This window comes from Coloeus monedula (genome assembly GCF_965178545.1).
Source record: "Coloeus monedula genome assembly, chromosome: 2".
Taxonomy (NCBI): domain Eukaryota; kingdom Metazoa; phylum Chordata; class Aves; order Passeriformes; family Corvidae; genus Coloeus; species Coloeus monedula.
In genome coordinates, this window is record NC_138782.1 from 19,317,429 (window position 1) to 19,344,604 (window position 27,176).

General features: G+C 37.3%; 1 protein-coding gene across 9 annotated transcripts in view; it reads right to left on the minus strand.

Moving 5' to 3' along the window:
* The window catches only part of NRXN1 (neurexin 1), a gene marked incomplete at both ends in the record, with an annotated part of 666,790 nt that overhangs the window by 350,780 nt on the left and 288,834 nt on the right, over nucleotides 1–27,176 (minus strand). For all 9 annotated transcript variants that reach the window (XM_082302935.1, XM_082302936.1, XM_082302939.1 and 6 more), the window contains 3 exons: nucleotides 1,811–2,001; nucleotides 2,533–2,914; nucleotides 7,521–7,643. In XM_082302935.1, coding sequence (XP_082159061.1) covers nucleotides 1,811–2,001; nucleotides 2,533–2,914; nucleotides 7,521–7,643 — 696 coding nt within the window. The remainder of the gene's footprint in view (nucleotides 1–1,810; nucleotides 2,002–2,532; nucleotides 2,915–7,520; nucleotides 7,644–27,176) is intronic.

Here is a 27,176-nt window from a genome sequence, read left to right on the forward strand (position 1 = left end):
ACCGAGGTTGAGGATTTGTGTATGCTAGACCAGTTTTAGAAAGGTGCTTGCTATCTATTTCTGCACGAAACACGTCAGGCTTGTTATTCTTTTACCATCCACATTCCCTGGGTGGTGAATTACAGAAAATCATCTAACACAATTCACCTTCCTCACTTCAAATCTCGGTAGGTTTTTTCATGCTCCTCATTTCTTTTTCTTTCTTTCTTTTTTTTTTTTTCCCCCCAAAGGAATTCAAGGTTAGAAAACGCGACAGCTATGGATACAGTTTTTACTTCAAAAGCGCAAGGCGAAAGTAGCGTTTTCAAAGTGCAGGGCACAAAGGGATGTTGGATTTTGCAGATTGCCCTCGCAATGAGCCTTCCCTGGGCAGCGCGTTCGGTGAGATCACAGCGCTCTCTAGTGCCTTCAGCGAGCACATGGAGCGAGCTTGATCTGCTCTCCTTCAATAAAGCGGCGCACCAAAGACACGCCACAATCGGTTTGCAAAATGTGTCGAATTAAAGGGCTGTGTTAATTATCAGCTCGCAACAGGATTGTTTTTTTTTTCCTACCCATGCTTGATTTATCTACTAGGAAAAAAGCCAAACATATTAAAGACATACACATATGCATGAGTAGTACTTGCCATCTTAAAAATGTCAAGGAACAAGGTGGATGCTTTTTCTACAGCACCAAAACCAATGCTGAAATTTTACACTGTCTCAATAAACAAAACAATAAACAAAATCGATGATGTTCAACAGAATGCAAACCCCAGAAATAACACGGCACAAATTTCAAATGCTACTTTACGAATGGAGTGTGAGCCATCCAAAAAGCTTTATCAGAAATGCTAGGTTTATAAATAAAACAATCTCTTACTGAAGATTGTGACATATCAGGATACTGTTTTCACAGTCTTTCTTACAATCTTAATAGCACTTTCAAGTGAGGCAAACATGTAAAATATCACAAAATCCAGCATAATTACCAAGGTCAGCTCATTATCTGTGACTCAGAGGCAGTTAAAAGAAAACCCAGCAAGGAATAAGCTCTTGATGGAATATTAATATCTACTTTGAACATCCTGGCTTTTGAAATATCATATTTCTTTGACTGTTATGCACTTTCAGTTTTCCTTTCAAGAGCCTTCTTAAAGAATGTTAAAATATACAGTACTTTTCCACATGATCAGAACATATATTCTTATGTCTGATTAGGTAGTCATTATTTTAAAAGTATATTTACTTATACATCCTTCCAAAAAGATATTTTCCTCAAATGCAAATTAGCTTTTCAGAAACCCACCCATAGAACTCATTACTATCACTTATTTTAAAATATACATATATTTATAAAATATGGATCTTTAGAATCTAGCTGGATGTATAACATGTAGGTTTAATGCTATAAAACAAAGTTTACCCTACCTGAAGTCGAAATTACAATACATTACATATTTAGATGAGTATGTTATGCCACTTGTATAACTTATGTTCATGTAAAAGACATTGTAGGTTTCATTTAATCCCCCAACTATCTTTTGGTTTATATGGGCCACTCTGTGTTATTATAATTTCCTACTTATTTTTTTTTATTCCCATGGGATCTCCACATGTTTAAAGTTGTACCTACCTGTGCAGAACTAATACTAAATTGGCATTGTCGGGTTATGATGATGTTATCTCATGTGATCATATAAATTATTATAAAATAAATGATTTCATACAATATTAAAAAAATATATCGTACTTTACATCCATTATTAATTTGTTTATCATTCTGTAATGGCCCTCACTGTAGATTACACAAGAATAACTGTACTTACTTTTGAGATCTAAATTTCTGGCTCCTGCTGTGCTCTGTGTTGTGATTTTAGTGTCAATCTTTACAGTGTGTAGGTTGTTGGTATCCCTTGATATCATTACATTATGCCACTGGTTGTCATTCAGAGGTTTATTAGAACTTCCCTTGATGAGGTTGGCACCGTTTCCCAAGTCAAACACATAATGTAAATACCTGGGAAAAGAGAAAAAATTGGAAAAGTTTCCTTTTTCTTTACATGGCAAGGGGGCACTAATTAATATGTCTAATATTTTCTATTTGCTTGTACTCCTCAGCAGAGCTGGCAAAACCAGAAGACAACAATGAATGCCAGATGGGGAAGCAACTGTCATTCCGAGAAATTGCCACTCGTTTGGATGAGTTGAGGTGCAGTCCCAAGTTTCTGGAAAGCAACGAGCACTCCATGGACCAAGAACATGCATACATACGTAGAGAGAGAACAAGAGGGAGGCTACAAACTAGTACTTCTTTGTGGTAAACACGAGAGAAGTTATACCTATTATTTACTTTCATACATTTCAGGCATCTAGCTTCATCTGAAAGAAAGAGTCACAATAAAGCACATGAAGTTCAACATGAAGAAGCATTATCAATCACATCAATCCAGTCAGAAAAAGGATTGGCATCCTAAACTTTCCCCTGTATTTCCTCCTGCACATACATTTCGAACGGACCGGTTTTGTCGTTACGCTAATCCATACATACCCTTTCACTAATTCAACCACAATGAAATCATTTCCATCGCCACTGTTAAAAAGTATCAATCCATCCAGGGAGGTGGTTTTGAACTGGAAAAAAAGGTGCATAGATGTGTACGCTTGTAGCGTGGCCAGTGCCACATAACTTGCTTTTGTTTTAAAGGTTACAGGGTCTGCTATGATGTTCCTGAACCCAAATCTTGCATTTAGCTCACAATAATCGATGTCTCCATTTTTACACAAGTCAATGTATGCCATGCCATTAAATGTGAGACTCTGCAGATGCCCAATAAAATTAGAAGGCACAGAAGACAGGTAGCGCCGTTCTGTTATTATTCCTGTTTCTATGTTGTGGAATTCCAGCCGTGTGTGATCGCCAGCCATTTGACCTTTAAACAGCAACAAGAAAACACGTGTTAGTGTCTGAAATGGGAGGTCAAAAAGCACATCATGTGATTAAGTATCTGCAATAATTTCACACTTCTCAGAATGTGCAAGGCCAATTCCAAAGGGAATTCTACTAAATTCATCCTAATTACTGGTAAATCCAGGAGACTTTAGCACATTTGGATAAGGCCAACAGCAAGATTTCTAAACTGAAACAGTTTGCCAGAGTATATTAAACTGCCAACAAAATCCCTCACTTTAGTGACACTTAACCAGATGTGGGGTTTTACTATAAGCAAGTACGTTTACTTAACATGAGGAAGACAAAGGCCAACCTCTGAGCTAAACCGACAATATGAGAGTTTCATGAAAGAGAAACAGAACAGCTTGAGGGATATTATTCCATGAGCTTTGCTTCAACATGCATGATCTGACTAGAGGAAGGAAGGATTCCTGTTTCCGCTGTCTTAGGTTCATTAATGCTGGTCCTGCTGCAAAGCCCTGTGCCACAAGTGTGGACAGCTGCTTGAAAGGAACGGGCTTTGTACCATGGGGATAAACCATGGGAGAAAGGGCAGAGCCCAAGAGATGGTCTGAGTAGAAAGCCTTCAGGAAGGGTGCACGCCAGTGTTTTGTAATCCTGGAAACAACAGGAGACTTGCTTTTGTCAGAAAGGTGGCCAAAAGCAAGCCCCACAGCTGCCTTTGAGTTCTCTCTGTCATGCAAGGACCACTGCAGAGCAAGAAGCCTGAAATCTGCTGACTGTAGAGCTAATCTGGAGGAAAGGATCAGCACTGCCAGAGTACACTGCATACAGGTCAGGTAAGTTTTTAAGCTAGTTATTAAATACCTTACCCAGCACATCAAAATTGTGTTCACGGAAGTGTTCCTTTTTCTGACCGAACTTCCAATTCTTTCCATGCTGATTTTAAAGAAGTAGGTCAGTATTTTCACAGGGCTGATTCATGGTCACATTGTGTGGAAAACCAGCTTTTATTACTAATGAATTTCACCTCTTAATGTACCTTTTGCAAACCATGGCCTAGATTCTCCAATTCCTTAGCTGTATCATGTCTCTCATGAAGTACAGAGAAGGTAAAGAGCAGGCCTAGTCAAGCTGAACTAAATACGGGCATAAAGCTGCTCTAATTCAAGTTCCCACTGTGGCAAAGCTGTTGACAAGACAAGTTCTCTCTGTCCATCCTGAAATATACTATTCCAAGAGAGAGTGTGAGCACTGTCCCAGGCTGGACATGTCAGAAGTGGTGCACAAAGCCTGGAGGAGGCTGACACAGCTGTACCTTTGTAGGTGTCATAAGGAAGTGTCTGTAGACATGTGTGTGACAGGGAAAAGACAAGGGAAAGAGAAATGTCGATATCTGGGATTTGCCCAGGGAGATGAAGTCACGAGCAGGTTAAGTCACAGCGCTGAGATACAAGTACAGGCATCAGTGAAATTACAGGCAAAATAGCTCTGTAAGTTTTAATACCATTCAGGCACAAAAATTGCTCTAATAATTTATGAGAAATATTTACAAGTAGCTTACTTGGCTTCAGGATGAGTTCTGTATGAGAACTTACTCTTACTGGTGTCATTGAACAGCACCACCACCTGGGATCTGCACTCACGGGACTGAGCGCTGCAAGAGGCACCTTAAACCCCAGGGACAGTCTTCTTGATGTTCTTGTTTCTAAACATCAGCTCTGAAGATACCACTTTCCCTGAATGTATTAAGCAAAAGTGGGTTCTTCCTTGCAGTAATGAGTCAGGGAGCTGTCTTGGAAAATGCCAAATGTGTAATTTTGCTGGGACAAGAGCTGTATGTTGGATCACAGCCAAAGAGCTGAGGATCAAGTTTTAGAGAGGAACACTATATATTCCAGTCCTGCATCCCTTCAGATGGCATTGCATTAATATTATGGCATAAATCCACTGAGCTTTGGCCTGTAGCACAGTATCCTCACTACATTAAATGTATTTCTTTCTTTGAGCACAGTAATAAAAAAGTTCCTGAATCTGGGCTCACATCCCAAATCTCCCTCTGACATTTCAGTTCTACAAACATGCAAACAGGACTTGAGACTTCACATAATGCTCCACAGGATTTGTAAAAGCAGCAATGAAGGAGAAGAGAGAGAGTGTAATTTGTACTTACAAGGTTGGGAGTTTGGGGGTTTGGTGGCGGTTTTTTTTTTTTTAATTTTTTATTTTTTATTTTGTTTGTTATCTTTTTTTCTTTAATTTATCCAGTTTGTGGAAAAACACCATACAAAAGGCCAGTTGAATTTCTGTTCATAACTATAAGCTATTCTGTTATCCAACTTTAGTGACTTTCAATCCACTTTTATTTTCTATACGTTTTTAGAAAATAAGGTGCATCAGGGCTGGAAGTATTTAAACTCTTCTATGATGAGTAATTTCTTCAAAACCACCTGCATGACCTCCAATGAAAACTTGTTATGACTCTGAATTATATTATTTAACCATGCACACATTATGCATTTGTCAAAGAGAACCAACTCACAAATGACTAAGTGGTATTTCATAATCTGTAAAAACTGGAAAGTCAGGCTGAATTATTTAATGGCTTTTCCTCCAGTTTAAGCTTTCTAGATCTGATGAGGTTTCTTTCATATACGACAGGAAATGGAATCAAAAAAGGAAAACACAATGTGTGGTGGGAAAAAGCTGGAATTTTTAGTAGGAAGCCCTTTTCTTCCTTATTCTCCTTATAACACTACAATGACCTTTCACAGGAAAAATGAATGGGTTAAATTTTAACCAAATTTCTGATTGTTGGGACATCTGAAGCAAAGTTCTAAGCAATATAAAACAAGAACGCTTTAATCTCATATGGCAACTCTTTCCCTACCCTTTCAAGAAATTCAAAGCTACTACACATTAAATTCTAATACATACATTTGAAATTTAAACTTGTAAAGGCTTTTAAAACACTCAGTGTTGAAAAAAACCCAAACCAACAAAAAAAACCCACCCCAAAAAAAACCCCAAACAAGAAATCTCATCAGCTACACAACCATAAAGACTTTCTTTGTTGGAAATGTGATATTCCTGGCACTAACAGCAGATTACCCATATTTAAAGTTTGCTCTGTTTTTTCTCTTACACCAGTTCCCTCCTCACTGGTGAAGCAGACCACGGATTGGCCATGCAGATTCCTACAGGGAGTTTAGGAAGCTTAGGAAGTCTTTCTTTGTCTAAAATATTGGGATGACTTTCTCCCTTTGGATGAATAATATTAAGCATTTGTGGGTTATGCAAATGCAGACAACTTCCAGCTTGAAGCACTGAGAGGGAATTCAAGTCAACTGGCCAGATTTGATGCAGATACTGGGTTGTGGAAAGAATACAAGTGTTGCACCAGAAAACTGGAGCCAGGCTATGTAACCTGTAGTATTTGTAAATTAGACCTCTGCCATGAAGGGTGCATTTGGATCTTGCACTGGATCTTGATCTAAACAATTTCCACTATATTGTAATCTGCCTTGAGTGGTAGTTGAAGCAGCCAGATTATAATATTATTCACTATACTTCTACCCATACTATAAATTTATTATCAAAGAGAAAATAAATTATTTAGGCCATCTACATTCTTGGGAGAATGACCCTGGGCATCATAACATACACACAGACTTCAGCTCTGGAAGATATATTGGTAATTTCTGATTCTAGAAAATATGTTCTTGCAACTATATGAATTATTTTTCAACCAATGACATGACCCTCAGAGTCCTGATGAGGTGAAAAGGGATTATTAAAGAAGGTATATGCCTCTTTAAAAAAAAAAACAAAACCAAAATCATTTAACTTTTTACCATTTTAACAAAGGTTAGAACCAATGATAAAAGTTGTTTAATGCTACACAAAACCAAAGGATAACTCTAAATAGCTAACACAAAATTAGGCACATTGTACTGTGCAAGGAATCAGGGCCAGAAGCCAGATCAGTTGCTATTAACAATATGTATGTTGTTAGTATACATGTCATACAAGCATTGCCTTGTACAGGACAAAATCAATGTGTCCTCTATTAAACTTTCTGATAATATAAATATAGAAATACATTTCTAACATCTGCTAGCATGCATGTCAGTTGTTTTCTCCCATCCTGACTGCTAGTATTTGAGAAAAACATGCTGCCTAATATATTGAGGACAGTTGATGCAAGATTCAAACCACAGTAGAATATCCTTCAAATGTTTATTAAATTTTTTCTTCCAGCAGTGGCTTAGAGTTTAGCCTTAACAATGTGTTGCCAAAAGCATTTTGCTTGCCTTCTCATTAGTGATGTATCAAATCACTCCTCTCCAATTACTGTATAAAAACACTCATTTAAGTCAGCACAAAGTTTTTCTTTAATTTCAATAGCAAACTCAGAGCAACATTAACATCAAGTGTAATAACACACTTGTTGTACCAGCATTCCAAGATGCATAACATGGATTTTGAATCTTACCCAGGAAAAGAAAAAAAAAAAAAAATCTGTTTCTTTCAGCTAAAGCCATTTTACTTCCGTCATTTTTCTTTTTTTGTTTCGTGTTTCCCCCCAGCCAACATGGAATCATGGAATCACAATGGCACACTACCTGTCACGGCCTGCTGGTCATCCACCATTAACTTTAAACCTTTTCCTCGCCGCACCACACGCACTGTGTGCCACTCATTATCATTGAGGTTATAGCCAGCAAAAAGGGTTTCTGGGCCTTTGCCTGTAGGATATGCCAAACAGTCATTATGCAATCTTTAAAGCAGTTTACATGTGAACCTCACAGAGAAAGAGAGAAACAGAGAGACTGGCTGGGCAAATGTTAAAACTCACCAAAAGTCACATCAAACAAGAAAATTACCAAGTATAAACAAAATATAGAGCTACTATATACTATATACTATATAACTACTACATTAAAACACTTCTAATGTCTATTTAATTATGTAAGTACATTGTATACGCACCAGGTTTTCATAAATAGGCACAGTCAACATGGATTTAATTATTCACTTTTCAATGACATACAGGCCTTTAAGAAATGGGATTACTGAGCTAAAAGAACTTCAAGTATGGATTTACAGGACTGGATTTTTGCTCCTTTATTAAAAATAATTTGGTGGAAAATAAAAAGTGGTAAATGTGTGTGCATGTGCGTTATATTTTTCTTAATCTATGTTAACTTCTCTGTTTATTTAGCATCTGTTTATTAGGACTTCTCAGAATATCATCTATTACCTGATCTAGATGATTTGCTAATAATTTCCACAAAGTACCTTCTGATGTTAGTGGATCTTCATACTCTGCTTTTTCATTTAGTGGATATGTTTTTCTTGGGATCCAGTATTTTTGTCAGCAGTACAGCAAACACTTTTAATGGAAATTCTGTGCATAACACAATGTACTGGTGATAACTGAAGTATTCACAAACCTAGGAAACAGGATATCTTTAATGCCCAGGAAAAGATTTCTCATAACAAAAGGATTATGGAAATTGTCCCCTGCACTGTCGACCAAGAAGTGAAAGAGAGAAAGAAAAATCCTGACTTTGTACTGTCACTGATAGGAATAGATGATAGACCAAGTGCTGAACCAAGTGATCAGAACTTATGTGGTGACTGTTCAAAAGGCAAAGTTAATCCACAATTAACAAATTACATTCTTATAAAATAGAGACCTCTCTGGCCTGTTTTTCAGTTCCTGTGGCAGAACAAATGCTGCTGATAACTAAAAGTTGTCAATTAAATTCTGGACTCCTCTGTCCAAGAGAGACATGGAGCTCCTGGAACACGTCCAGTGGAGGGCTATGAAGATGATCAAGGGCTGGGAGCATCTCTCTGATGAGGAAAGGCTGAGGGAGCTGGGCCTGTTCATTCAGCCTCGAGGAGAGACACGGAGAGGGAACCTTATCAATGTCTGTCAGTGTCTGCAGGGAGGGGTCAGAGGATGGAGCCAGGCTCTGCTCAGTGGTTCCAATCAATGGAACAAGAGGCAATAGGCAGGAACTGAGGCACAGGAAGTTCCATCTGAATATGAGGGAGAAATTCCTTCTGTGCAGGTGACAGAGCACTGGAACAGGTTACCCAGATAGGCTCTGGATATCCCCCCCTCCCTGGGGATATTCAAGAACCATCTGGACATAATCCTGTACCATGTGCTCTGGAATGAAACTGCTTGAGCAGGGAGGTTGGACCAGATGCCCCACTGTGCTTCTTTCCAACCTGACCCGCCCTGTGATTCTGTAAAAGAGACACATTATGAAATAACTTTTGGCACAGAAATATTATGGTTACCCTGAGTCAGACAATTGCCTCCACTGTGTCCTTCCAGGTGACCGTATCCCATGTGTCAGTCTTGTTTTGAAAGGAATATGCCACTAGCTCTGAAACTCTCCCACATTTCTCTTGGGATTCTTTTCCATCCATCACAGGCTAACTGTGATGGGGGAGGTCTATTAGTAAAATCAAAGCCTAAAATCAAAGCCTCTATGACTTCAGAACTGCACTGAGGGAAGAGGACGCTAAGAGCTTGATGTAGCTGTTCAGCATATCGGACAGTTTGCATCTCAGATGTTTTCTGTCTTCTGTCAGCATTTTTTTAATTGCTTCTGGTTCATTGCCCTGCTTTTATATGCAGCCTTTACTATTTTGGGCATGCCAAGGGATCTCCAGGAAAGAAAATGCAAAGCAAAGGCAGTGAGATTCTCATAACACTGTTTCTCTGTGTCTCTGTATTGACACCAAGCTAGGAAAGGTGTTCAAACCCGGAAGAAGCAGATGATTGGGGTCAATTACCTGAATCATTCTGTTTCTTAAATGTTTGCTTTCTTTGACAAGACTGGTTTTGCATAAAGCTTAAGTGAATAATATTCTCTTTGAATGTGCTGATATAGATGCAGTGAGTAAAACTTTAAGCAATTTCTTTTAGGCACTTCAACAGAAGCAATTTCTACCTAGAGTTGGAAAAAGCAGATGGATTTATATAAAATGCTGAAATGACATGAGCAAAATCTTAGTGAGAGTCAATTAGCCTACCCAGTCATACATCATTTAATATTATTGTAAACATATTCATACTTATTTGTTAGTCCAACCCCCCCTTTGTTTTTCAATTATTAAAGTAGTTGAACCACTTAGTCTCCATTTTCTTGCTTCAGATCTCTAAAAGACCTAAAAGCATATGCAATTTTAATTTACTCTCACATTAACAACCCTCTGTAGTGTCCCTTTCGTGTAAAGGTGCCTCAGTGTATATTAATATCAAATCCAACCTGGCTGCTCACATTTACAAGCAAATCTATCTATTCTCTTTTAATGGCTGGGGACTTGTAAGCTCTTCCTGTTGTAAAATTAAATGTGTGTTTTCCTATGCATCAGTCTATTTTCCTTGCAAGAGTATTCCGAGTAAAAAAAAAAATCAGGTCAGCTGCCTGTTCCCACTGCACGCAATCCAAAAGAGGATTAAGGGGACCCCTGGTGAAAGGGCTATAAAAAGGACAAACCTTGGTATGACACACCATGGGGGAAGTGCACTGAAAAGAGTCCTGGTCTTGGAGAAACTATCCACTTGCATGGAAAAGAGACCTTTCTTTCCTCTCTAACAGAGAAGAAGGGCTTTTACTTCGTCAGAGAGAGTTCAAGAAATTACAAAATAGCCAGGTCCAGTGCCCAGGGATTGTGTATCTACCTGTCCCATCTTGCTGCATCTCTGCTAAGTGGAATAGTTTTCCACGGCAGCTGTAGAGCGAGACAAGGAAGGATGCATGCTCACCATTCCCGTGCTAACGCAGTGCTTGGGCTGCTTCCTGACGAGAAGATGCTTTCACACAGAAAAGCAGCAAATATGTTTGTGAGCAGAGTGTTTTGGAGAAAATTGTCTAAATACTTAAACACAAAAACATGTAGGAATCCCTTGTTACCACAAGACTACCAGAACTGCAGAAGAAAACTCTTAACGTACCTTGTTAAATGGCATCGGCCAACCAAAAACATAGTTCATATTAGTACTTTACTCACTGACTTTCAAATATATTGACCTGAAATTAATTTAAACATCATATTGAGGTCATAACAGTACAGAGTCTTCTGCCCTGGTTATAGTTCTTATGGTGAATCTACTAGAAATTTGTATCTACTAAATCATTGGCTCTGTGGTCTTGCTCTGACTTTACACTAATGTGACTCCATTTAAATCACAGCAGCAGAAAGAGCTCTTAAAGAAGTGTATTTAAATAAGAATTGGCATACTGTCACGTTTTCTTTTTTGGCAAGGAGGGGAGGGGTGTTCTGGGCTTTTAAAAAAAATATTGTTCAATATCTCCCACAAGAAGAAAAGCAAGAGCCCCAACTAAGAGAAAAACATATATATAATTTTCAGGTTTTTTTGTTTTTCAAGGACTGATACTACTTTTCCAAACTTCTGTCTCTCCACTCCTGTTTCCCACACTGCCATTCCCCTGGAACTCATCTGTCTCTTTCTATACAGAACACAGTTATTTTGCTCCACATACCCAGCCAGCTCACTGGCTCACTTTCTGAGCTACTCATTTTCTCAGATACTAAACTCTTAATCATAAACCTTTCCTTTCTGAGACCAGATGCAAACTGGAAAAAAAAAAAAATCCACTAAGTGTCTCCTCTTGCTTAAGTATGAAATTTATTATCAATGTCTAGGTTCAGCTCTTCCCCTATTTTAAAGGCTTAAATAACTACTAGATTTTATGCATCCCTAGAGAAAATGGATAGTACCAAATTAAAGAAGTACTGGCACTTTTATGGCTACCACAATTTGCTCAGAGTCCATCACGCCAGTAAAATTTCCACATCCATTTAAAAGCAGATAATTGCTTGTATAACCAACTTTTACAAAGCAAAATGCAGACTGTGCAGTCAGTCGATACAGGTACAAGTCTTGATGGTGCAATTCATTATGAGCTAGGACATATAAAGCCCCAAAAATTCCCAGTTATATGTTTACTTTGGCATCCAAAGATGAGCTTACTTTGTTGTCAGCACCTCAGCTGGAACTTAACAGTTTTTCCAAAGTTAAAGGAAAAAAGTGTGAACCTCACAAAGAAAAAAAATCGAATTTCCAGTGCACTGAATGTTCTAAATGTTCTCTAGAGATTCCTATTCTCTTTACTACCTTGTGAGGAGCTTATTCAGCCTAATTCAGGTCCTGAAGATTTGCTGAATTTCAACAAGTCAGTCAATTAACTTCAATATGCACAATTTTTCCTCTTATAGATATCTATCCTGTGGTACTGTACTTTTAACCAACTATTTGAACAGAACTGATGATTTTGAAAGAAGATACTAGCTTTTGGCATTGTACCAAAACATGGTCAAAATTAGTTGTCTGCACCAAACACAGGAATTTGTTTCTCACAATGCCACCCACCACTACCAAGAAATGTACCAAAATGCTTGGAGCATTCAATGCTGCCATTAAAAGTAGATATGAAACATGAAATATAGAAAGAGGCATAGTAAAGAGAGACTAGCAAGGGAGACTGGGTGGTTCAGTGAATGCTATACTAACCCATGGAACCCAAGCCAGATACAGGCAAATCACCACTATTTATTTATTGGTCAGCATAAGAAGGATCAGTGGTTTTAGCCTGGTTTGCTAACAGAAAACTATGCATTCTACAGCTATCAGTTTCAGGTGGCATTTAGACAAAAAGACAAGACAATTTGGACAAGAAGACAAAACCCTGAGATCAATTCAGTTAATAGCAAATGTTACTTTAAGTCAGGGTTGTCAAGATCTCAGCTAAAATAATAAATATTTTACAATTCACCTTGCTATGTATAGAAAACTGCATGGCTCTAAGGGACACCTAAGAGTGTCATTGTAAATACCTGGTGCAGAACAAGACAACTCTGTGCCATCTCATTTATCCTGCCTTCCAGAGTAAATTTAGCATGCCTCTAACCCATGCTTCTGTTCCAGCACTCAGCCAGACTCACAGTCACTGTGCAAACCTCACGAGGCATCTGCATTTCATACCAGGCTGCAGCACAAATAGCTCAGGGGAGGCTCCTCCAGAGCAAGGTACAGAAGCAAAAGACGTACAGGGTAGGGCATCTTAACCTTCACTATCGTTTCTATGGCTGGCTGCAGAAACATTACTGGTCTTCCAAAACACTCATTAGCACAGCTGATCTTAAAATGTCAATTAATATAGTGACTCAACTGTATTTTAAATGACTGTGCCTGTATCATCCCAAAATTCCCTTACTAAAAATGTTTCTTGCCAATAGGAAAATTACATTGCCTTTTAAACATCAGAAAAGTGTATCAGGTTATCATTTACAGCTAATTGATAAGATAACTTGAAAATATCTAATTGCAAATCAAAGAAATTTTGTCTACTGTATTTTCTGCCCAACAGACTCATATGGAAAATTCCACAAGAATAGCACATTCACTGGATTGTATCAAGAAAAACACATCAATCTTGCACTGCTTGATCCAAATGCTTCAGCCCACAATAGTTTTATTATAGGCAAAATTGCTTTTGGCAATTTGGGTAATGTATTGGCAGTTAAGGGTATTTTTATCCCTTTTTTTAAAATAAAATTTGACATTTCAGAAATTAAAATGAAGGAGATTGGAGCTGCTGGTATCATTTATTAGCCTTCATTTCAGCTGTAGAATAGATTTGCTCATATTCTTTAGAATAACAGGAATGTAATATTAAATATTGCCATTGAGGCATATCTAGATTTCTCATATAGAAACGCACAAAGCTAAACAAGTTACTTTTGAAAATTCTGCTGGTTTCCCCTACATGAACAAACTACAAACAGACTGCATTCAAAATTGATCTAGTTCACTAGCAAGGAGAAACAGCATACACAGTGAATTCACTAGGGAAGAAAAATCCATGGAAGGATATAAAAACAACCAATCCAGGAATCAAGCACCATATCCAGCTCTGAGGACACAGAGTTTTCATTTGTCTGGTTCTTTTCTCTCTTTTCTCTAAATTCGCTTCCCCAGGCCACGGCGTGAGTTGCTGTGCATTTCCCCCCTCCCAGCTTTGTCTTTCTCTTGGAAGCTGCTTAATTTAGGGTGTAATATCACACATACTCATCCTTTTATCTCTTTTAAGCTGTGAGATATTCACTGTGACACAGCTGATGTCTAAACAGAGCCAGTGGATCTAGGTGGGAGGGTAGAATACAGATCTATTGGACTAAATTAAGTCTAAGGATTCTGCCAAGAAAGGTGCTGCTGATGAAACACTGTCTTGTGAAAGCCTATTCTCTACAAATAGGACCAGTACTCTATTTCAGCAAGAGGGAAAAAGAAAGAAAAACATCAGAAAGCAATAAACTTTAGAGTTACAAGTCTTGGCCTCCACACTTCCCTGCTAGACCAAAGGATATGTAGAAGACAGACACATGCTCTCAAAATTGTGCCTTGCTGGTCAATTATTTGGTCTATAATAATTGGAACTGTATTTCCTGGGGAAAAAAAAAAAAAAAAGAAAAGGTTTTGAAGTAGCAATTACAGCTCCCTGTGAACTCAGAGCACATGAGAGGATAAAACTAGTTTTGTTACTGCATTATGAAAAGTCTGACCCATCTTACAGACATTTCTCAATGCATTACTCAAAACGTTTATGCATTTTAATTTAGTTTTGTAAGTCATCTATGTAAGCAAGTGAAACACAAACAGCCCTAAGGACATGTAATTTTCCTTCTTCTTGAAAATAATCAAAGACAAGTATCTTTTAAAAGTAGCTGAAACCAGAAGGCAGCTAGATCCCTGTATTTTTAATGAGTGCAGTTTCTCTTTCATACTGTTCTCTGAGGATCACAAGGACCAGAAAATGTGCTAAAGGTACTAAAGGTTGTATGAATCTCCCCCAAGGCTGTGAACTAAAGCAAAGTCAATGAGCTTGAAAAAGATGGTTGTTGCTTTGTCAGCTTACTGCTGAACGCTCTGAGACAAATTTTCAGAAACTATGGTGAACCTGACCATTGGCTTTGCTGTAGGTGAGGTGAGCTTTCAATACATGGCAATTGGATGCTAATTTAAAGAAAACTTGTGTGAAAGATGATTTACTTTGTATTTACTCCATGTAAAGCAATGTGCGCTTGCAAGGATCGTGCAGCTTCACAATCACACTGCAAGGTCATATCCTGCCTTGAATCAGGCTAAATTTTTTAAAGTGCACTCAAGAGTTAAAAGTGTGAGGTGGCATTCAGCAGATTCATTTCCACAAACTACTTGTGTGGCTTTAATAAATCTTAATTTGTTTTCGCATTAGCTTGATGTGGCTGCTATGATGAAAAACTCCACAAACTTTAAGCTGAATACATTTGAGCATTTTTCTTTAAGTCAACACAAACGCTTTCAAGTCAGTATCTTTGGCTTCATTCTACCTAAGCTACTGCTCTACACTAGGAAAGGACCTATTTCACAAGTCTTCTACCCCATTTGATAACTGAAATTATTTTTTCTTCAAATATCACCCACCATAAGCTTGTGTATTACACGAAAAAGAAAATGGGAAATTTTAATCCCTTTAAAAGACTGAAATTCTCCCATGCAGGATTTTTGCATTACACTGAGCTTTCTAAATCTGAAAGCTTGCTTCAATGGAAAATTCTTTTTAGCTACTACTTAACAAAAACTTTGTAAAACTGGCAAAGAAAAGAATGGCTAATTCATCAGGAGTTATTAGCGTTTACTTTTTCTGCTTCTATAAAAAGAATAGGATTGAAAAATCATGACAAATGATGTGGGAACTTGGGAACTCCTATGTAAAATAGTACTAAAACTGACATTAAACCCCAATTTTAAGGAGTATTGAAATGCAATTTTTTTAAAAGTAAATATTCATTGTTCAGATATGACTTTAATGGCAGCCAGAACCTCTAATATTCATTAATTCTCTATAAATTCAGAGTTCTAGCAATACTACTGGTTTTTGAGATGTGGCTTAAAGTAAGGGAAAACAGCAATCCTAAGATAAATTCAAGGTAAGTTTCTCCTTTCCCAAGAAGAGTTTGATTTTTACCTCAGCAGACTCATTATTCTGGTCTTGGCTACCAAACCAAAAGTCCCAAACCTTAAAAAACACAGAGGCAGAAACATATATTTCCCTGTCCTGGATTTCCAGGAGCAGCAAGAACATTCCCCTAAGTTTTCAAAGAAGTGGAGAGTAATACACCTGACAACCTCCATTTCCTTAGGCATTATCTCTACAAGTTACTGTTCAAACACAGTGCCCTCAGCTTCCAGAGGAATTTTGTTGTCTTCTCTGAGCCCAAGAGATCTGGAGGAATTCTGACTTCACAATAAGATAGGTATCTAAATAACTTTTATAATCTGGACCTTAATCGCTGTCATTCAGCTAATAAGCAAACAAACAAAAAAGACTGAGAGACAAAGGTGCTGCAGGCAACAGATGCAGCTGATCTCCAGGTGTACCCTTAGGAGCTCGAAGAACCTGTGCTACTGCTTTCCACTTAAACCCAGTGAAGTAAAAATAACCTAACTTACAGCAATCTTCATAGAAAAAGTAGGTACACACTTGATTATTTCATTTTTTTTCATGGAGAGAATTGTAATATTTGTTGTACATTGGCTAGATGATAAGTGACAACAAGGAAGAAAAGCAGAAACAGCTTTGACCACACATCAGCCTTTCTGACATTCATATTGACTGTGCCCATTTATATCAAAACCACGGCTGTCAAAACTCGTTACATTTCAAAATATAAGTAAGCACAATTTAAGTATGCTTAGCCATAATTTACCTTTCTATAGAAAAAAATTACCTTTATGTTTAGTTAAATTAACATAACAGGAAAAAACCCATTTAAACATTTCCTTTTACCCTTACATCTTGCACAGTGTTCTTAAGAATAAGCAGATTGGAAACTAGCTGGCATAGAAAGGAAGAGAATTTGGACTGTGACTTTATTTTAAGAATAAACTCCTCTTAATTTACAGGTGTCTTCATCCCAAAAAACAGTTGTTATAAAATAGTTACAACTAAATCTTACACTCATATCCTTTTTTTTTTTTTTTTTGTAATTTAAATGCTGAATTATAACATTTTGCCTAATTAAGAATAACGAGAATAATATTTAAAGTTTTATTATTATTCATTATTTAAGTGTTTTAAAATATTTTTATAATCATCATGGATCAGAAAGCACAATTTCTTGACACTGCTTATTCTTGGATACTTCTAGGCAGACAGGAATCAAGCAAGGAGGACTAAAATAGACATTTCAGATTGTTTTCAGAAATTACAAGTGGGTGAATACAAAGTTGATCCCTGTTCTATGATCAGCCTCCACTGACTTGGATGGGTATAGTCTTGCATGCCTGAGAAGAAAAGCATAGCTTTTGAAATTTAGTACCTGGAGTTGTTTTTAACATTGAGAGAATCTCTCCAATGCTCTTGTGCCGTTTATCATCTCTTTAGGATTATGCTCAGTGTCAGAAAGTGACAATTTTTTATCTAACAAAACAAGTAAGCTTCTTGGCAGAAGTCCCTACTTGCACTTTCTTAAGGTGTGCTCTGTATCTTATCATTGATTTATGCAATTTTAGGGAATCAAGAATCCATGTTGCTGACTTTCAGAGGTAGTGCTGCTCTTATTCACAGCCAATTAGCTCATCAGCTGAGTTCCTAAGTGTCTTGTATCATGTCAGTGATGGTGTCAGCTGTCTTGTGTTAGCTGGAGATGCAAGAATACTTCTTCCCCCCAGAGCAAATGGTGTGGTCGTTTCCTCCTAAGAAACTGCAGACTGGCTTTTGAGCTGCTGAAATATTAGACAGCAAAAACTGCAGAGACAGTTCAAAGTGTACCAATAACCACAGCAAAAGGTCACCAGGTAATTTTCACCCATATTCAACAATTATAGTGCTTAAATTTTGGTAAAACTATAAGTTTTTTTACAAGTCACCTGTAAACAATTCATGGCATGTAAGTGAAAGATGGAGTTGTTGACTTACCTATTTGAGCTTTCTTTTCCAGACAGATTTTACTACTAGTGAGAAAAGCCTTAGTGTTCAGAGACAGAGAGGAACTTTTAACTAATGAAATTTTATTTCTACATACATGTGCTTCACTCCCTGGAGGAAAATCTCACAGAATATAAAATGAATAAGAAATAATACAGAAGAATTAGCATAAGCTACATGAACCACAGCTCCCTTTTTTCTTTAATTGCTTTTTCTCATTCCATGTCTTGGTCTTCATCTTGTGTCTTGTTGCTTCAAGACTGCCTAGACAAATAACTGCTGAAGAGTTCCTTGCACATTTCCCAAAGGGGACTGCATCTCTGAAAGCCAACTTTATCTTGATGTCTCAGCTCAACAGAGCAATATCTCCTCTGAAGGGACTTGTCTGATGGATTGAGGCCTAGAAATCAGCTGGAAGGGAGCATAAGTTAACCTCTTGACATGTCATCCAAAAAAGTAATGTACTTGGATGGAAATTTCAACAGCTACCTGAATATAATTCGTTAAAGTTATTGTCAAGAAGAGATAATAAGGAAGCAGTTATGTGGCTCCAGTAATAAGCTACTGAGTGCTTAAAATGTTATGATAGATGTTTCATGCATTTTAATAGACATAAATGCAAAATGTGCTAGATACAGAGTAAGTGCTTTTAATATAAGTAACTGCTCATCAGTGACATGCACTGGGTAGATGTTTTTAATGTTTTCAGCTCTTCAAAAAAAGCACATTGAAAAATGAATTACGGTTCTTATAACATTAATGAAGAATAATGTTGTAGCTGAGAGACTGCTAGGCTCCTTCATCAAGGCTGAACTTATGAAACAATGCCCTGCTGCAGAGAAGTGAGGCAAGGATAAAAGAGCCACCTTTCTGAAACAGTCATGGAGCTAATACATACTTACACGAAGGTTTTTTGCAGATGCAATAAAGGAGGGGCCATCAAAATGCCACAGAAGACTCAGAAACCAGGTTCTGTGAACTTATGCAAATAGGTGGACAACTCAACTTCTGTGCTACATATGGAAAGGACAAAAGCTCTATGCACATGTAGAGTTATAGTTATCTGCTGTCTATAATCAGATTTCACTGGTCTTACTGCTGAAAGAGTAAGAAAATTCCTTATCAGGGATTTATTCCAGACTTCCAGCAGAACAACTATAGAAATGTTTCAAAATAATTTTGATTTATGCAAAATTTTATTTTGGCAGCCTCGTCATTTTTCCTTTCTTTCTTTGATTGAAGAAGAGGGAGCCAAACATTCCCTAAGCAGCTTGGCTCTCCTCTTCACACAAAATTGAGATATAGGATCAGATCTGACTCTCACAGAAACCAGCTACAGGTTTTTTTGATCATTTAGAAGTAGTATCTATTAATGTGAGAGGGACAGACAAACTTGGCAATTCCCCTCAACATATGCCAGACCTACTGCAATGCTCCCTGGCTGTGCTAGTGAGAACCAGATATCCCATTCCAATTTCACTCTCCTTGATTCTGTTTCCCCTTTCCCTTGCTTCCTACCAAATGCATGTCCATTCTATTAAAAAAAAAAAAAAATCCCAAACATTTATTCTATGAGTTCCTTACAAGTGTGTATTAGGACAGGATGACGGCTGTGAGCATGTGGTGTGCTGATCAGAAAAGCAGTATCTCCCTGCAGAGAGATGGCAATTTGGTTGGTTTCCCTTGAAAAGTTCTCGAGATAAGCACAGCACCACTGAATTAGTAAGGCTTCATTTTTAGAAAAAGTCCTATTCACTTAATAGATTTAAATGCTTCCTGAACTAAACTATTAATGATTTTAGTATCTTATACAGAGCTTTTGGGAAAAAAAAAAAAAAAAAAGTAATTTTCTATTCCCTGAAAATAACTCTTCAAACTGTAGTATTACAATAGAAATAGTGGAGTATGTCTCCATAGAACTTTCATTTATAAGCACTTCTAAATGTTTTCTGCAAACATATTAATAAATGTTCCTCTCAAGAGCATTATATCTTAGAAACAGAAAGTCCTAAGAAACAAAGACATAAAGAGCAAAGAAAGGTGTTTTTACATGAAGTCTGATAGTATTTTAAATATCTGTATAAATTTAGAAACATCATCAGCTCACCAATGCTGAGTTACTGTTATTTTTTCTTAATACTGAATGCCAACAATTCATTTTTTTTTTTAAAGAGCTACAGACCAAAATTTCTGGCCAGAAAGATCTTAATAATAAGTAAAAAAAAATTATTCACAATGTTTAGTGAATATAAAAGAGCCATTTTAATTAATGGCTTACCCTAATTTGACTGGATTTGTCAGTTAATCAAGAGGTTTTTTTGAGAATTTGCTGAAATATTGGCTTGTGTCATCTGCTGCCATCTGTGTGTTAACACTCTAATCTTCATGGAATCTGATTACAAAGTTTAGAATGGCTGTATACAACCCAGTTGATGATAGATTTATTTTTTTTTTCAGCCTAATGTGTCTGTGAGTCTGTGATTACTTTCACTAGCAATTTCTTCTTGCTCTGAACACAGGGTATAAACTAGTGATGAAATAATTAGGGAAAGAAGTTGCAAATTAAACTGGGAAATGGCACATAAGACCAGCTAGTTCAGCACTGTTTTCAAGAGCAGCACAGAAAAGTAGGACTGCTCTGTAGTAATTACTACTCTATCACAGCCACAGCTTCCAGTGATGGACATGTTTGGGACTTCTGGAGCTGCAGAAACAGCCTTATCACACAAAGTCCTTGATGTATTTCCATTTCATTTAAAAAATCAATTTATTAACCTCTTGCTGCTTCTTACGGCTATATAATCATACATTTATAAAACTACGTTCATATTCTCCCAGGTATTTTTTTTCCTAGCATGCCTAGCTGCCTCATGTAGGAAAGCTAATCCATACTTGTAATCCTCCCAGCTGCAGTGACCTGTATTTTCCCCGTTTAAGTTAATCAAGAGGAACGGGAACTGAACACACATGGAGCATTCAGGAAGCGGATAAACCATGACTGCATAATAGCATAATGCTGCTTTCTCTTCTGGTCTTACTTCTTCTCCCCACAGCTACTCCTATCCACTGGGATTTCTGCTCACTTCTAAGCACTGAACTGTTTTACAAGAGCTATTTACAACGACTGCACAATTTCTTCAGCTCAGTGCCACCACATTCCATTACTGCACTTGCATAATTAAGGTTACTTTTCTCTAGCACAAATTACTTTGTGCATATTGCTAGTTAATTCCACCTACCACTTTGCTGTGCAGTCATTCAGCATTTTGGAGCCCCTCAGAAAATCCTCAAACGCAGCATTTCATTCGATTTTCCTAAATAATCCCACTGCATTTGCAAATAATATCATCTCAGTGTTCATCTTTGTCTCTCAATCACTTATGAATATGTTAGCAGAGATTCCTGTGGGAGCAGCTGGGAGCAGAGCTTTACTGTGGAATGACTGCCATGGCAGCCCACTTTGCTAATATGAATGACATTACATTAGCTTTTATATATTCTTCACCAGAAGAAAATATTATTCAGTTCCTTTGCTATCACTGATTAGAGCAGGATTCCTTGTTATCCCTGCAAGATTTGACTGTAACACCCACTTTCTGTCATGGAACAAAAATGTGAGGATAATTTAAATCACCAGTCCTGAAATGTGATTAAGTCATCTTGCTTCTCAAAAGCTAAAGGAAGAAAACATAAAAGTAAAATATGAGAAATTTAGGACCTGCTATACATGAAAAAGTTACTTTCAAGTGCTTCTTCCCATTAAAATATTTAAAAGGCCTAGTCTACTTCTTCTGAAAAGTCCTTTTATAAAGGATTTGCTAGGACCAGTATGAGCTAGACATGTATAGCTCCCTTGCATATAAATCAGGATTTATTAATTCAAGACAGTCTATTCTTACAGATCCAGCACATCCTGGAGGCTGCTTTGTCCCTGTTGGTAAAATGAGAGGCTACATGCTTGCAGCAATCTCTGCTTTCCTACCCTCCAAGAGTCCTCTTGTCATACTTAGTATTTTAGAGGATCTCCTGCTCCCTGCTTCCCTTTAAGAGTTCAGGCTGAAGGATCAGAGGGAACAACTTCCGTCCACTTCAGGCTGTTCCCTTGGGCTTTGCTTGTGAAACTTTGGCAGCATTCCAGCTCTCAGAGCCCCTTGATATATAACCACACTCTGGCCCTGACTCAGATAGCCCCATATATTTACTAACCTGACAACTATCTATACCTGGTGGGGCAAAAATTAAAGTATACACTGAAATGTCACAAAAGGAAAGTCTATTGTTCTCAGCAATCTTAAAGAAGTTTCTGAAAACATTTAGGTGGTAGTGCTAAAAATGTCTTTACCTGAACATTAAACTAATAATTTTTCACCACCAATTAGGGCAACTAATTTTCAAATTTACATAAATTGCTTTGTGTTTAAGCTTTTGCTGTTGCCTTTTTTCTGTGGCTATTGCAGAGCACACCACTGTTCCTTGAGAAAGCCCCAAATATATTATTACTGTATGTTTGATTACTGAGGCTCCTGTTAAATCATCTATGTCTTTAAAGTACCATGAGCAGAACGTGTAACTTAAAAAGATAAAAATAAGATGGATGAAAAGAGTGACAAGACAGGAAAGAAGTATACACACCAAAAAGGAAAACATCTGTTTTATAGTAAGAGAACTTGAAATAATATTTTACTGACAGCCTGCCAGGAGACTAATGGCAATTTTCCCCTCTGTTAGCTAAGGAAGAGCAAACACAGATGAGGTTTTATAAGGAGCAAGTAGAATTCATGCACAGAAATGAACTCTATTGCTATCCTTCATGCAGAAAGCACTGATAGAGCAAAGCCCTCAGTCCCCAGCAGCCAACCCTGAAAGCTCTGTCAGGGAGAAAGTAAATATTGTAGAGCCTTAAATGGTCAGCCAGCATATCTAAGGCCTTTATTTTCACTTTGATGAAGGTTTGAACTTTTGTTTGCTGTTAATATGATAATTGTCTCCCATGCCCCAGCTAAGCAGATTCAGGCCTGAGCTAGAGAGAAACTTGCAGAGGCTTTGCCACTGGCTTTGACAAATTGTATGTGCAAGACTCTTCTCAAGATTTCTTCATAATAAGCTAAAGTTTTTATGCTCCTTATTATTTAAAGTTTTTAGTTCGTTTTCTTTTTTCATCTTAACAACTCTAACTGGATAAGGAAGGGGTAAAAATGGAAGCTTTTTAGATAACTTGAGCATTTCCCAGCAAAATTCCTGTGCTAACCAAAACACAGGCTTAAGATGAGAAATCAGTATATCACAAGACTAATTTTCTCAATCACTCACTAAGTGAGAGAGCTCACACTTGGAAGTCCAGTGTGCCTTCACTGTTACCTTCTCAGAGTCCTCTCTCAAGCCAAACGATATCCATGTGAAATTTCCCAAAAAAACACAACATAAAACATATTGCAGACCTTTATCATCTTACTTGAATGGCCCAAAAGAACAGCATCCCCTTAGCTGGCATCTCCTATGTTCCTCTTCATGATACTCAGTGCCTTTTCCTCATGCTTGGAACTCCCTAAAACTGGGCATCAGACATTTCCTAGGTTCAACATCCAGCTTGTTTCATAAGCCAAATTCAGGAGAGAATAGTTGTGATGTACATAGCTGAAAGGTGCACATCTCTACCCAGAAACCGTTCCAACGTTTCCCTTCAGTTGTCAGAAACATCACTTCCTTAATTGACATAGATTAATCATTCTTCATCTCAAGAAGTGATGTATATGCCTTTCTGTACACAGCATGGACTTTTCCAGGATGTTGTTGCTTAGATGTAGGCCAGATGACTTCATTTTGGGATAGCATAAATCTGTGTTGCTGAAAAAAGCAATGCACTCTCTCTACTAAAGGTTGTTTTTCTAGCATTCCTGCGTTCCCCTCATCCTGTTTTATTCTACAACGGATATCAGAAAACTGCAGCAAGTTAAAATTAACAATTTTGTTAATGGGTCACTTTAGTCAAATTCATCACATAGACTTGAACCTTTTGTGCTGGCAGCAAAGCAATGGGCAATGTAAGAGCAGTACCAGCAGACAGGAAGAGGAAAAAAACCCAGTTTTTAAAGTAAATGAAATTTTTTTTTTTAGAGACAGATGAAATTCTGAAACACAAAACCCAAAGAATAGCATGAAAACTTTTGACAAATGATCAGCAGTGGCCATGCTGGTTCCCTTTACATTCCCCCCTAAGTCACTCCAACCATTCAAGAAACAGCTACTACTTTTCTCCAGAGCAAGTGGGCACGAAGACTGCAGGAAGAAGTGAATACCCAGTGAGCCAATTAATGTGTTGGGCTGACCTGTGCAGCACCACTTCTTCCCACTCTATATTTAACAGAGAAGGAGAAATTAGAGAGCATCTCTTGTAACTGGCTTTTGTGGCTGTACAGAATAAATAATGTGCTATAATGACTTCAGCCCTCCTGATTATATTTATACAGGCAGGCTCTTCTGCTTTCAAACATGGACTTTTTTCCCAAGGTGAGATGTTTTCAACCTTTTTCAAAACATAAGGCCTGGAACAAGACAGAGGATGGTCTTAGTGCAGCTTCAGGACTGACTACTGAGGACTCCAGTGAGAGTCTCTGAGTAAAGCAGCAGTTTTCCTATTTTTTTTTTGCATGCTGTCTACTAGCAACTATGAAATTGTAATCAGAATTTGATTGAAAGGGGCCAGGTACGTTTTCAGTTTTGTTGCATAGCAGCAGAACCTGTTTTTTCAGGAAATTATGTGAAATAGGGGCCTTTAAACTGATATTGCTGAATGAGAAGGAATCCAATGACTTCCTGCTCTAAATCTGCTAAGTACAGGCAAAGTTTTAAAAGAATTATTTATAATTGTTTCAAACTTTATGCCACAGAGGGAAGTTCCTGACTGAACTTGCAGAGAAAGCACCCTGCTGATTTGCTGCATGTCCTCTATGGTAAAGCTCTTTTACATATTTTTGCCAGGCTGTCAGCCACACTTAATGAGGAAAAGATCAAAACTCATGCAATTCATAAGCACTATGTAAGAAAACAGGCCAAGTACAAAATCTTACATTTTGGGTGGAGCTACAAAATTGAATCATCATAATGATTTTCTACTGCCAAAAACAGCAAAAAAGGGAGCAAATAAAGCATTCTAATAATTCTTTTCACCAGATAGTAGGAAGTTAATACATGGAAATATATTAATGAATTACTTATCACAGTAGACTTTGGAATATCCATAACAGCACAGCTGAAGATTCTGGATTTTGCAATAAAATGCAGTTTTACAAGCAGTAGCTTTCAAAAGGGTGTATAGTCTTCACAAAACATTTTCTGCCTCTTAAAATTCATCTGCACATTGAAAATATAATGCAATTCAACACCATTGCTTGTTCTTTAAAATATACAATTCTCCTCTTATTTACTAATAATCTGGCAGAGCTCCTTGTCATGCCCTGGATTTGTAGGATATTTTGACAAGAAGTGCTTCAGTAACAGATGTTTCCAAACAGAATAACTTAATCATCTGTAATGTGCACATCTGCAGAATAGAGACGTTTTAAAAGTATGAGCATACAAAAGAAGGAAAAAAGATTAAGGGCTATAGAGAAGAACAGAGAATTGAAATGGCATGAGAAAAAAAAGTGAGAAGAACAATAAATGATAGGGAGAATGGGTGATTAACTAGATAGACACAAGAACGAGGGGTGCATGTAAATACAACCATTGAATGGGCACTTAGCTGGAAGAGCAAACAGAAAACCCTCAAAGCCCAGGAAACTCTTCCTAATTTGTAAAAGTGGACACCCACCTTGCTCACCCTGGGGAACTGTGTGCACGTTTATTACCATGGTACTCTCTGCTCCCTGACACCCTGCAATTCATAATCATTTCTTCTGACAGTCCTACATTTGAGTATAACTGCATTCAGTGCCATTGCTCTATGAGTTATTGCCTACAGAAGCAAAGCTGTGTACTAGAAAACTAACCTAAATCTCTCCTGCACTGTGTGCCACAAGCTGAGCAATCTTTCAGAGCACAATTCAAAAACATGTCCTGTGCCTTTTCATATTGAACAAAAGTATCAGACTGGGAAATAAGAGCCAGCTATTTAACAATTAACATTATTAGTGGTATAATGCATCAATTAATGAAAAAAACTACAGTCCTACTCTGTTGACTTATATAAAAATATAGAAAATTTATTTCCAGAAATTATAGCAATACAATAATAATAAAACCCCTCACAACCCAAAAGATGAAATAACTTGTAAGACTGGAGATGTCTCTGACAAAAGCATATTGAATATTAAAACCAGCAGCCTTTACAGCTACCTGGATTTTTTCAGATGTTAATGTTTTGGAATTGTTAAAACTGAAAAAAAAAAAAAAAAAAAGGAATTTAAATTAAGTCAAGATAGTAGCCTTTAAGTTACAGCAGTGAAAAATATTAAAATATAGCACAGCTGCTTTTGTTCAAAAGTCATTCAGAAGCTCTTATTAAACTGCAATGTAGATTTTATTGGGATGAACTTCTATCTCAGAAATACTATGGAAAAATCCCATTCAGTTCAATAGGATTCACTGCTATTCATAATTTATGCTTAACAGTTTACGATTAAAGGTTAAAAATTACTTCCTTCTTTGAAAAGGAGAAATGTTTTTGGGCTTTTTAAAATTTTTTTTTCATAAATTATTACTAGGCAAGCTTTAAGGATTAGTTTATCAATTCTGTATATAATGTAGAAGACCTCTACAGCTACCAACTTATTTTTTACAGAATGATTAATGCAAAAAAAAGTTGTTACATTCATATTATTTAAAAGAACAGAGTTCACTGCAGTCTTATTTTTAAATGAGTTCTTTGCCCCGTGAACACTAATACAGAAACCACAGCAGCTATTTCTGTTCATAAAATAAGTTTTTCCCTTTCTCCTGCTGCAGCCTCAACATTGACCTACAGGTACCTGCAATTTAAAAGGACCATTTAATTCACTGCCTGACAGACAATTTAATTTTGTAAACTTGTAGCTCTGAAGAACACAATGAAGTTATTTAAGGATGTACAAACCCAACATTTCAGCAACAGTATTTTCTGACTGACATGAGAGATTTCTCATGATGTGTGGTTTTATGGGCGTATCAATCTTTTAACCTAGCACAAAATGTTTAGCATTCCAGACAGTTCCATAAAATTGGCATGAACAGCCTCCATAGTATTGTTAATGAGACACAAGCTCAGTACTGACCTGATATCTG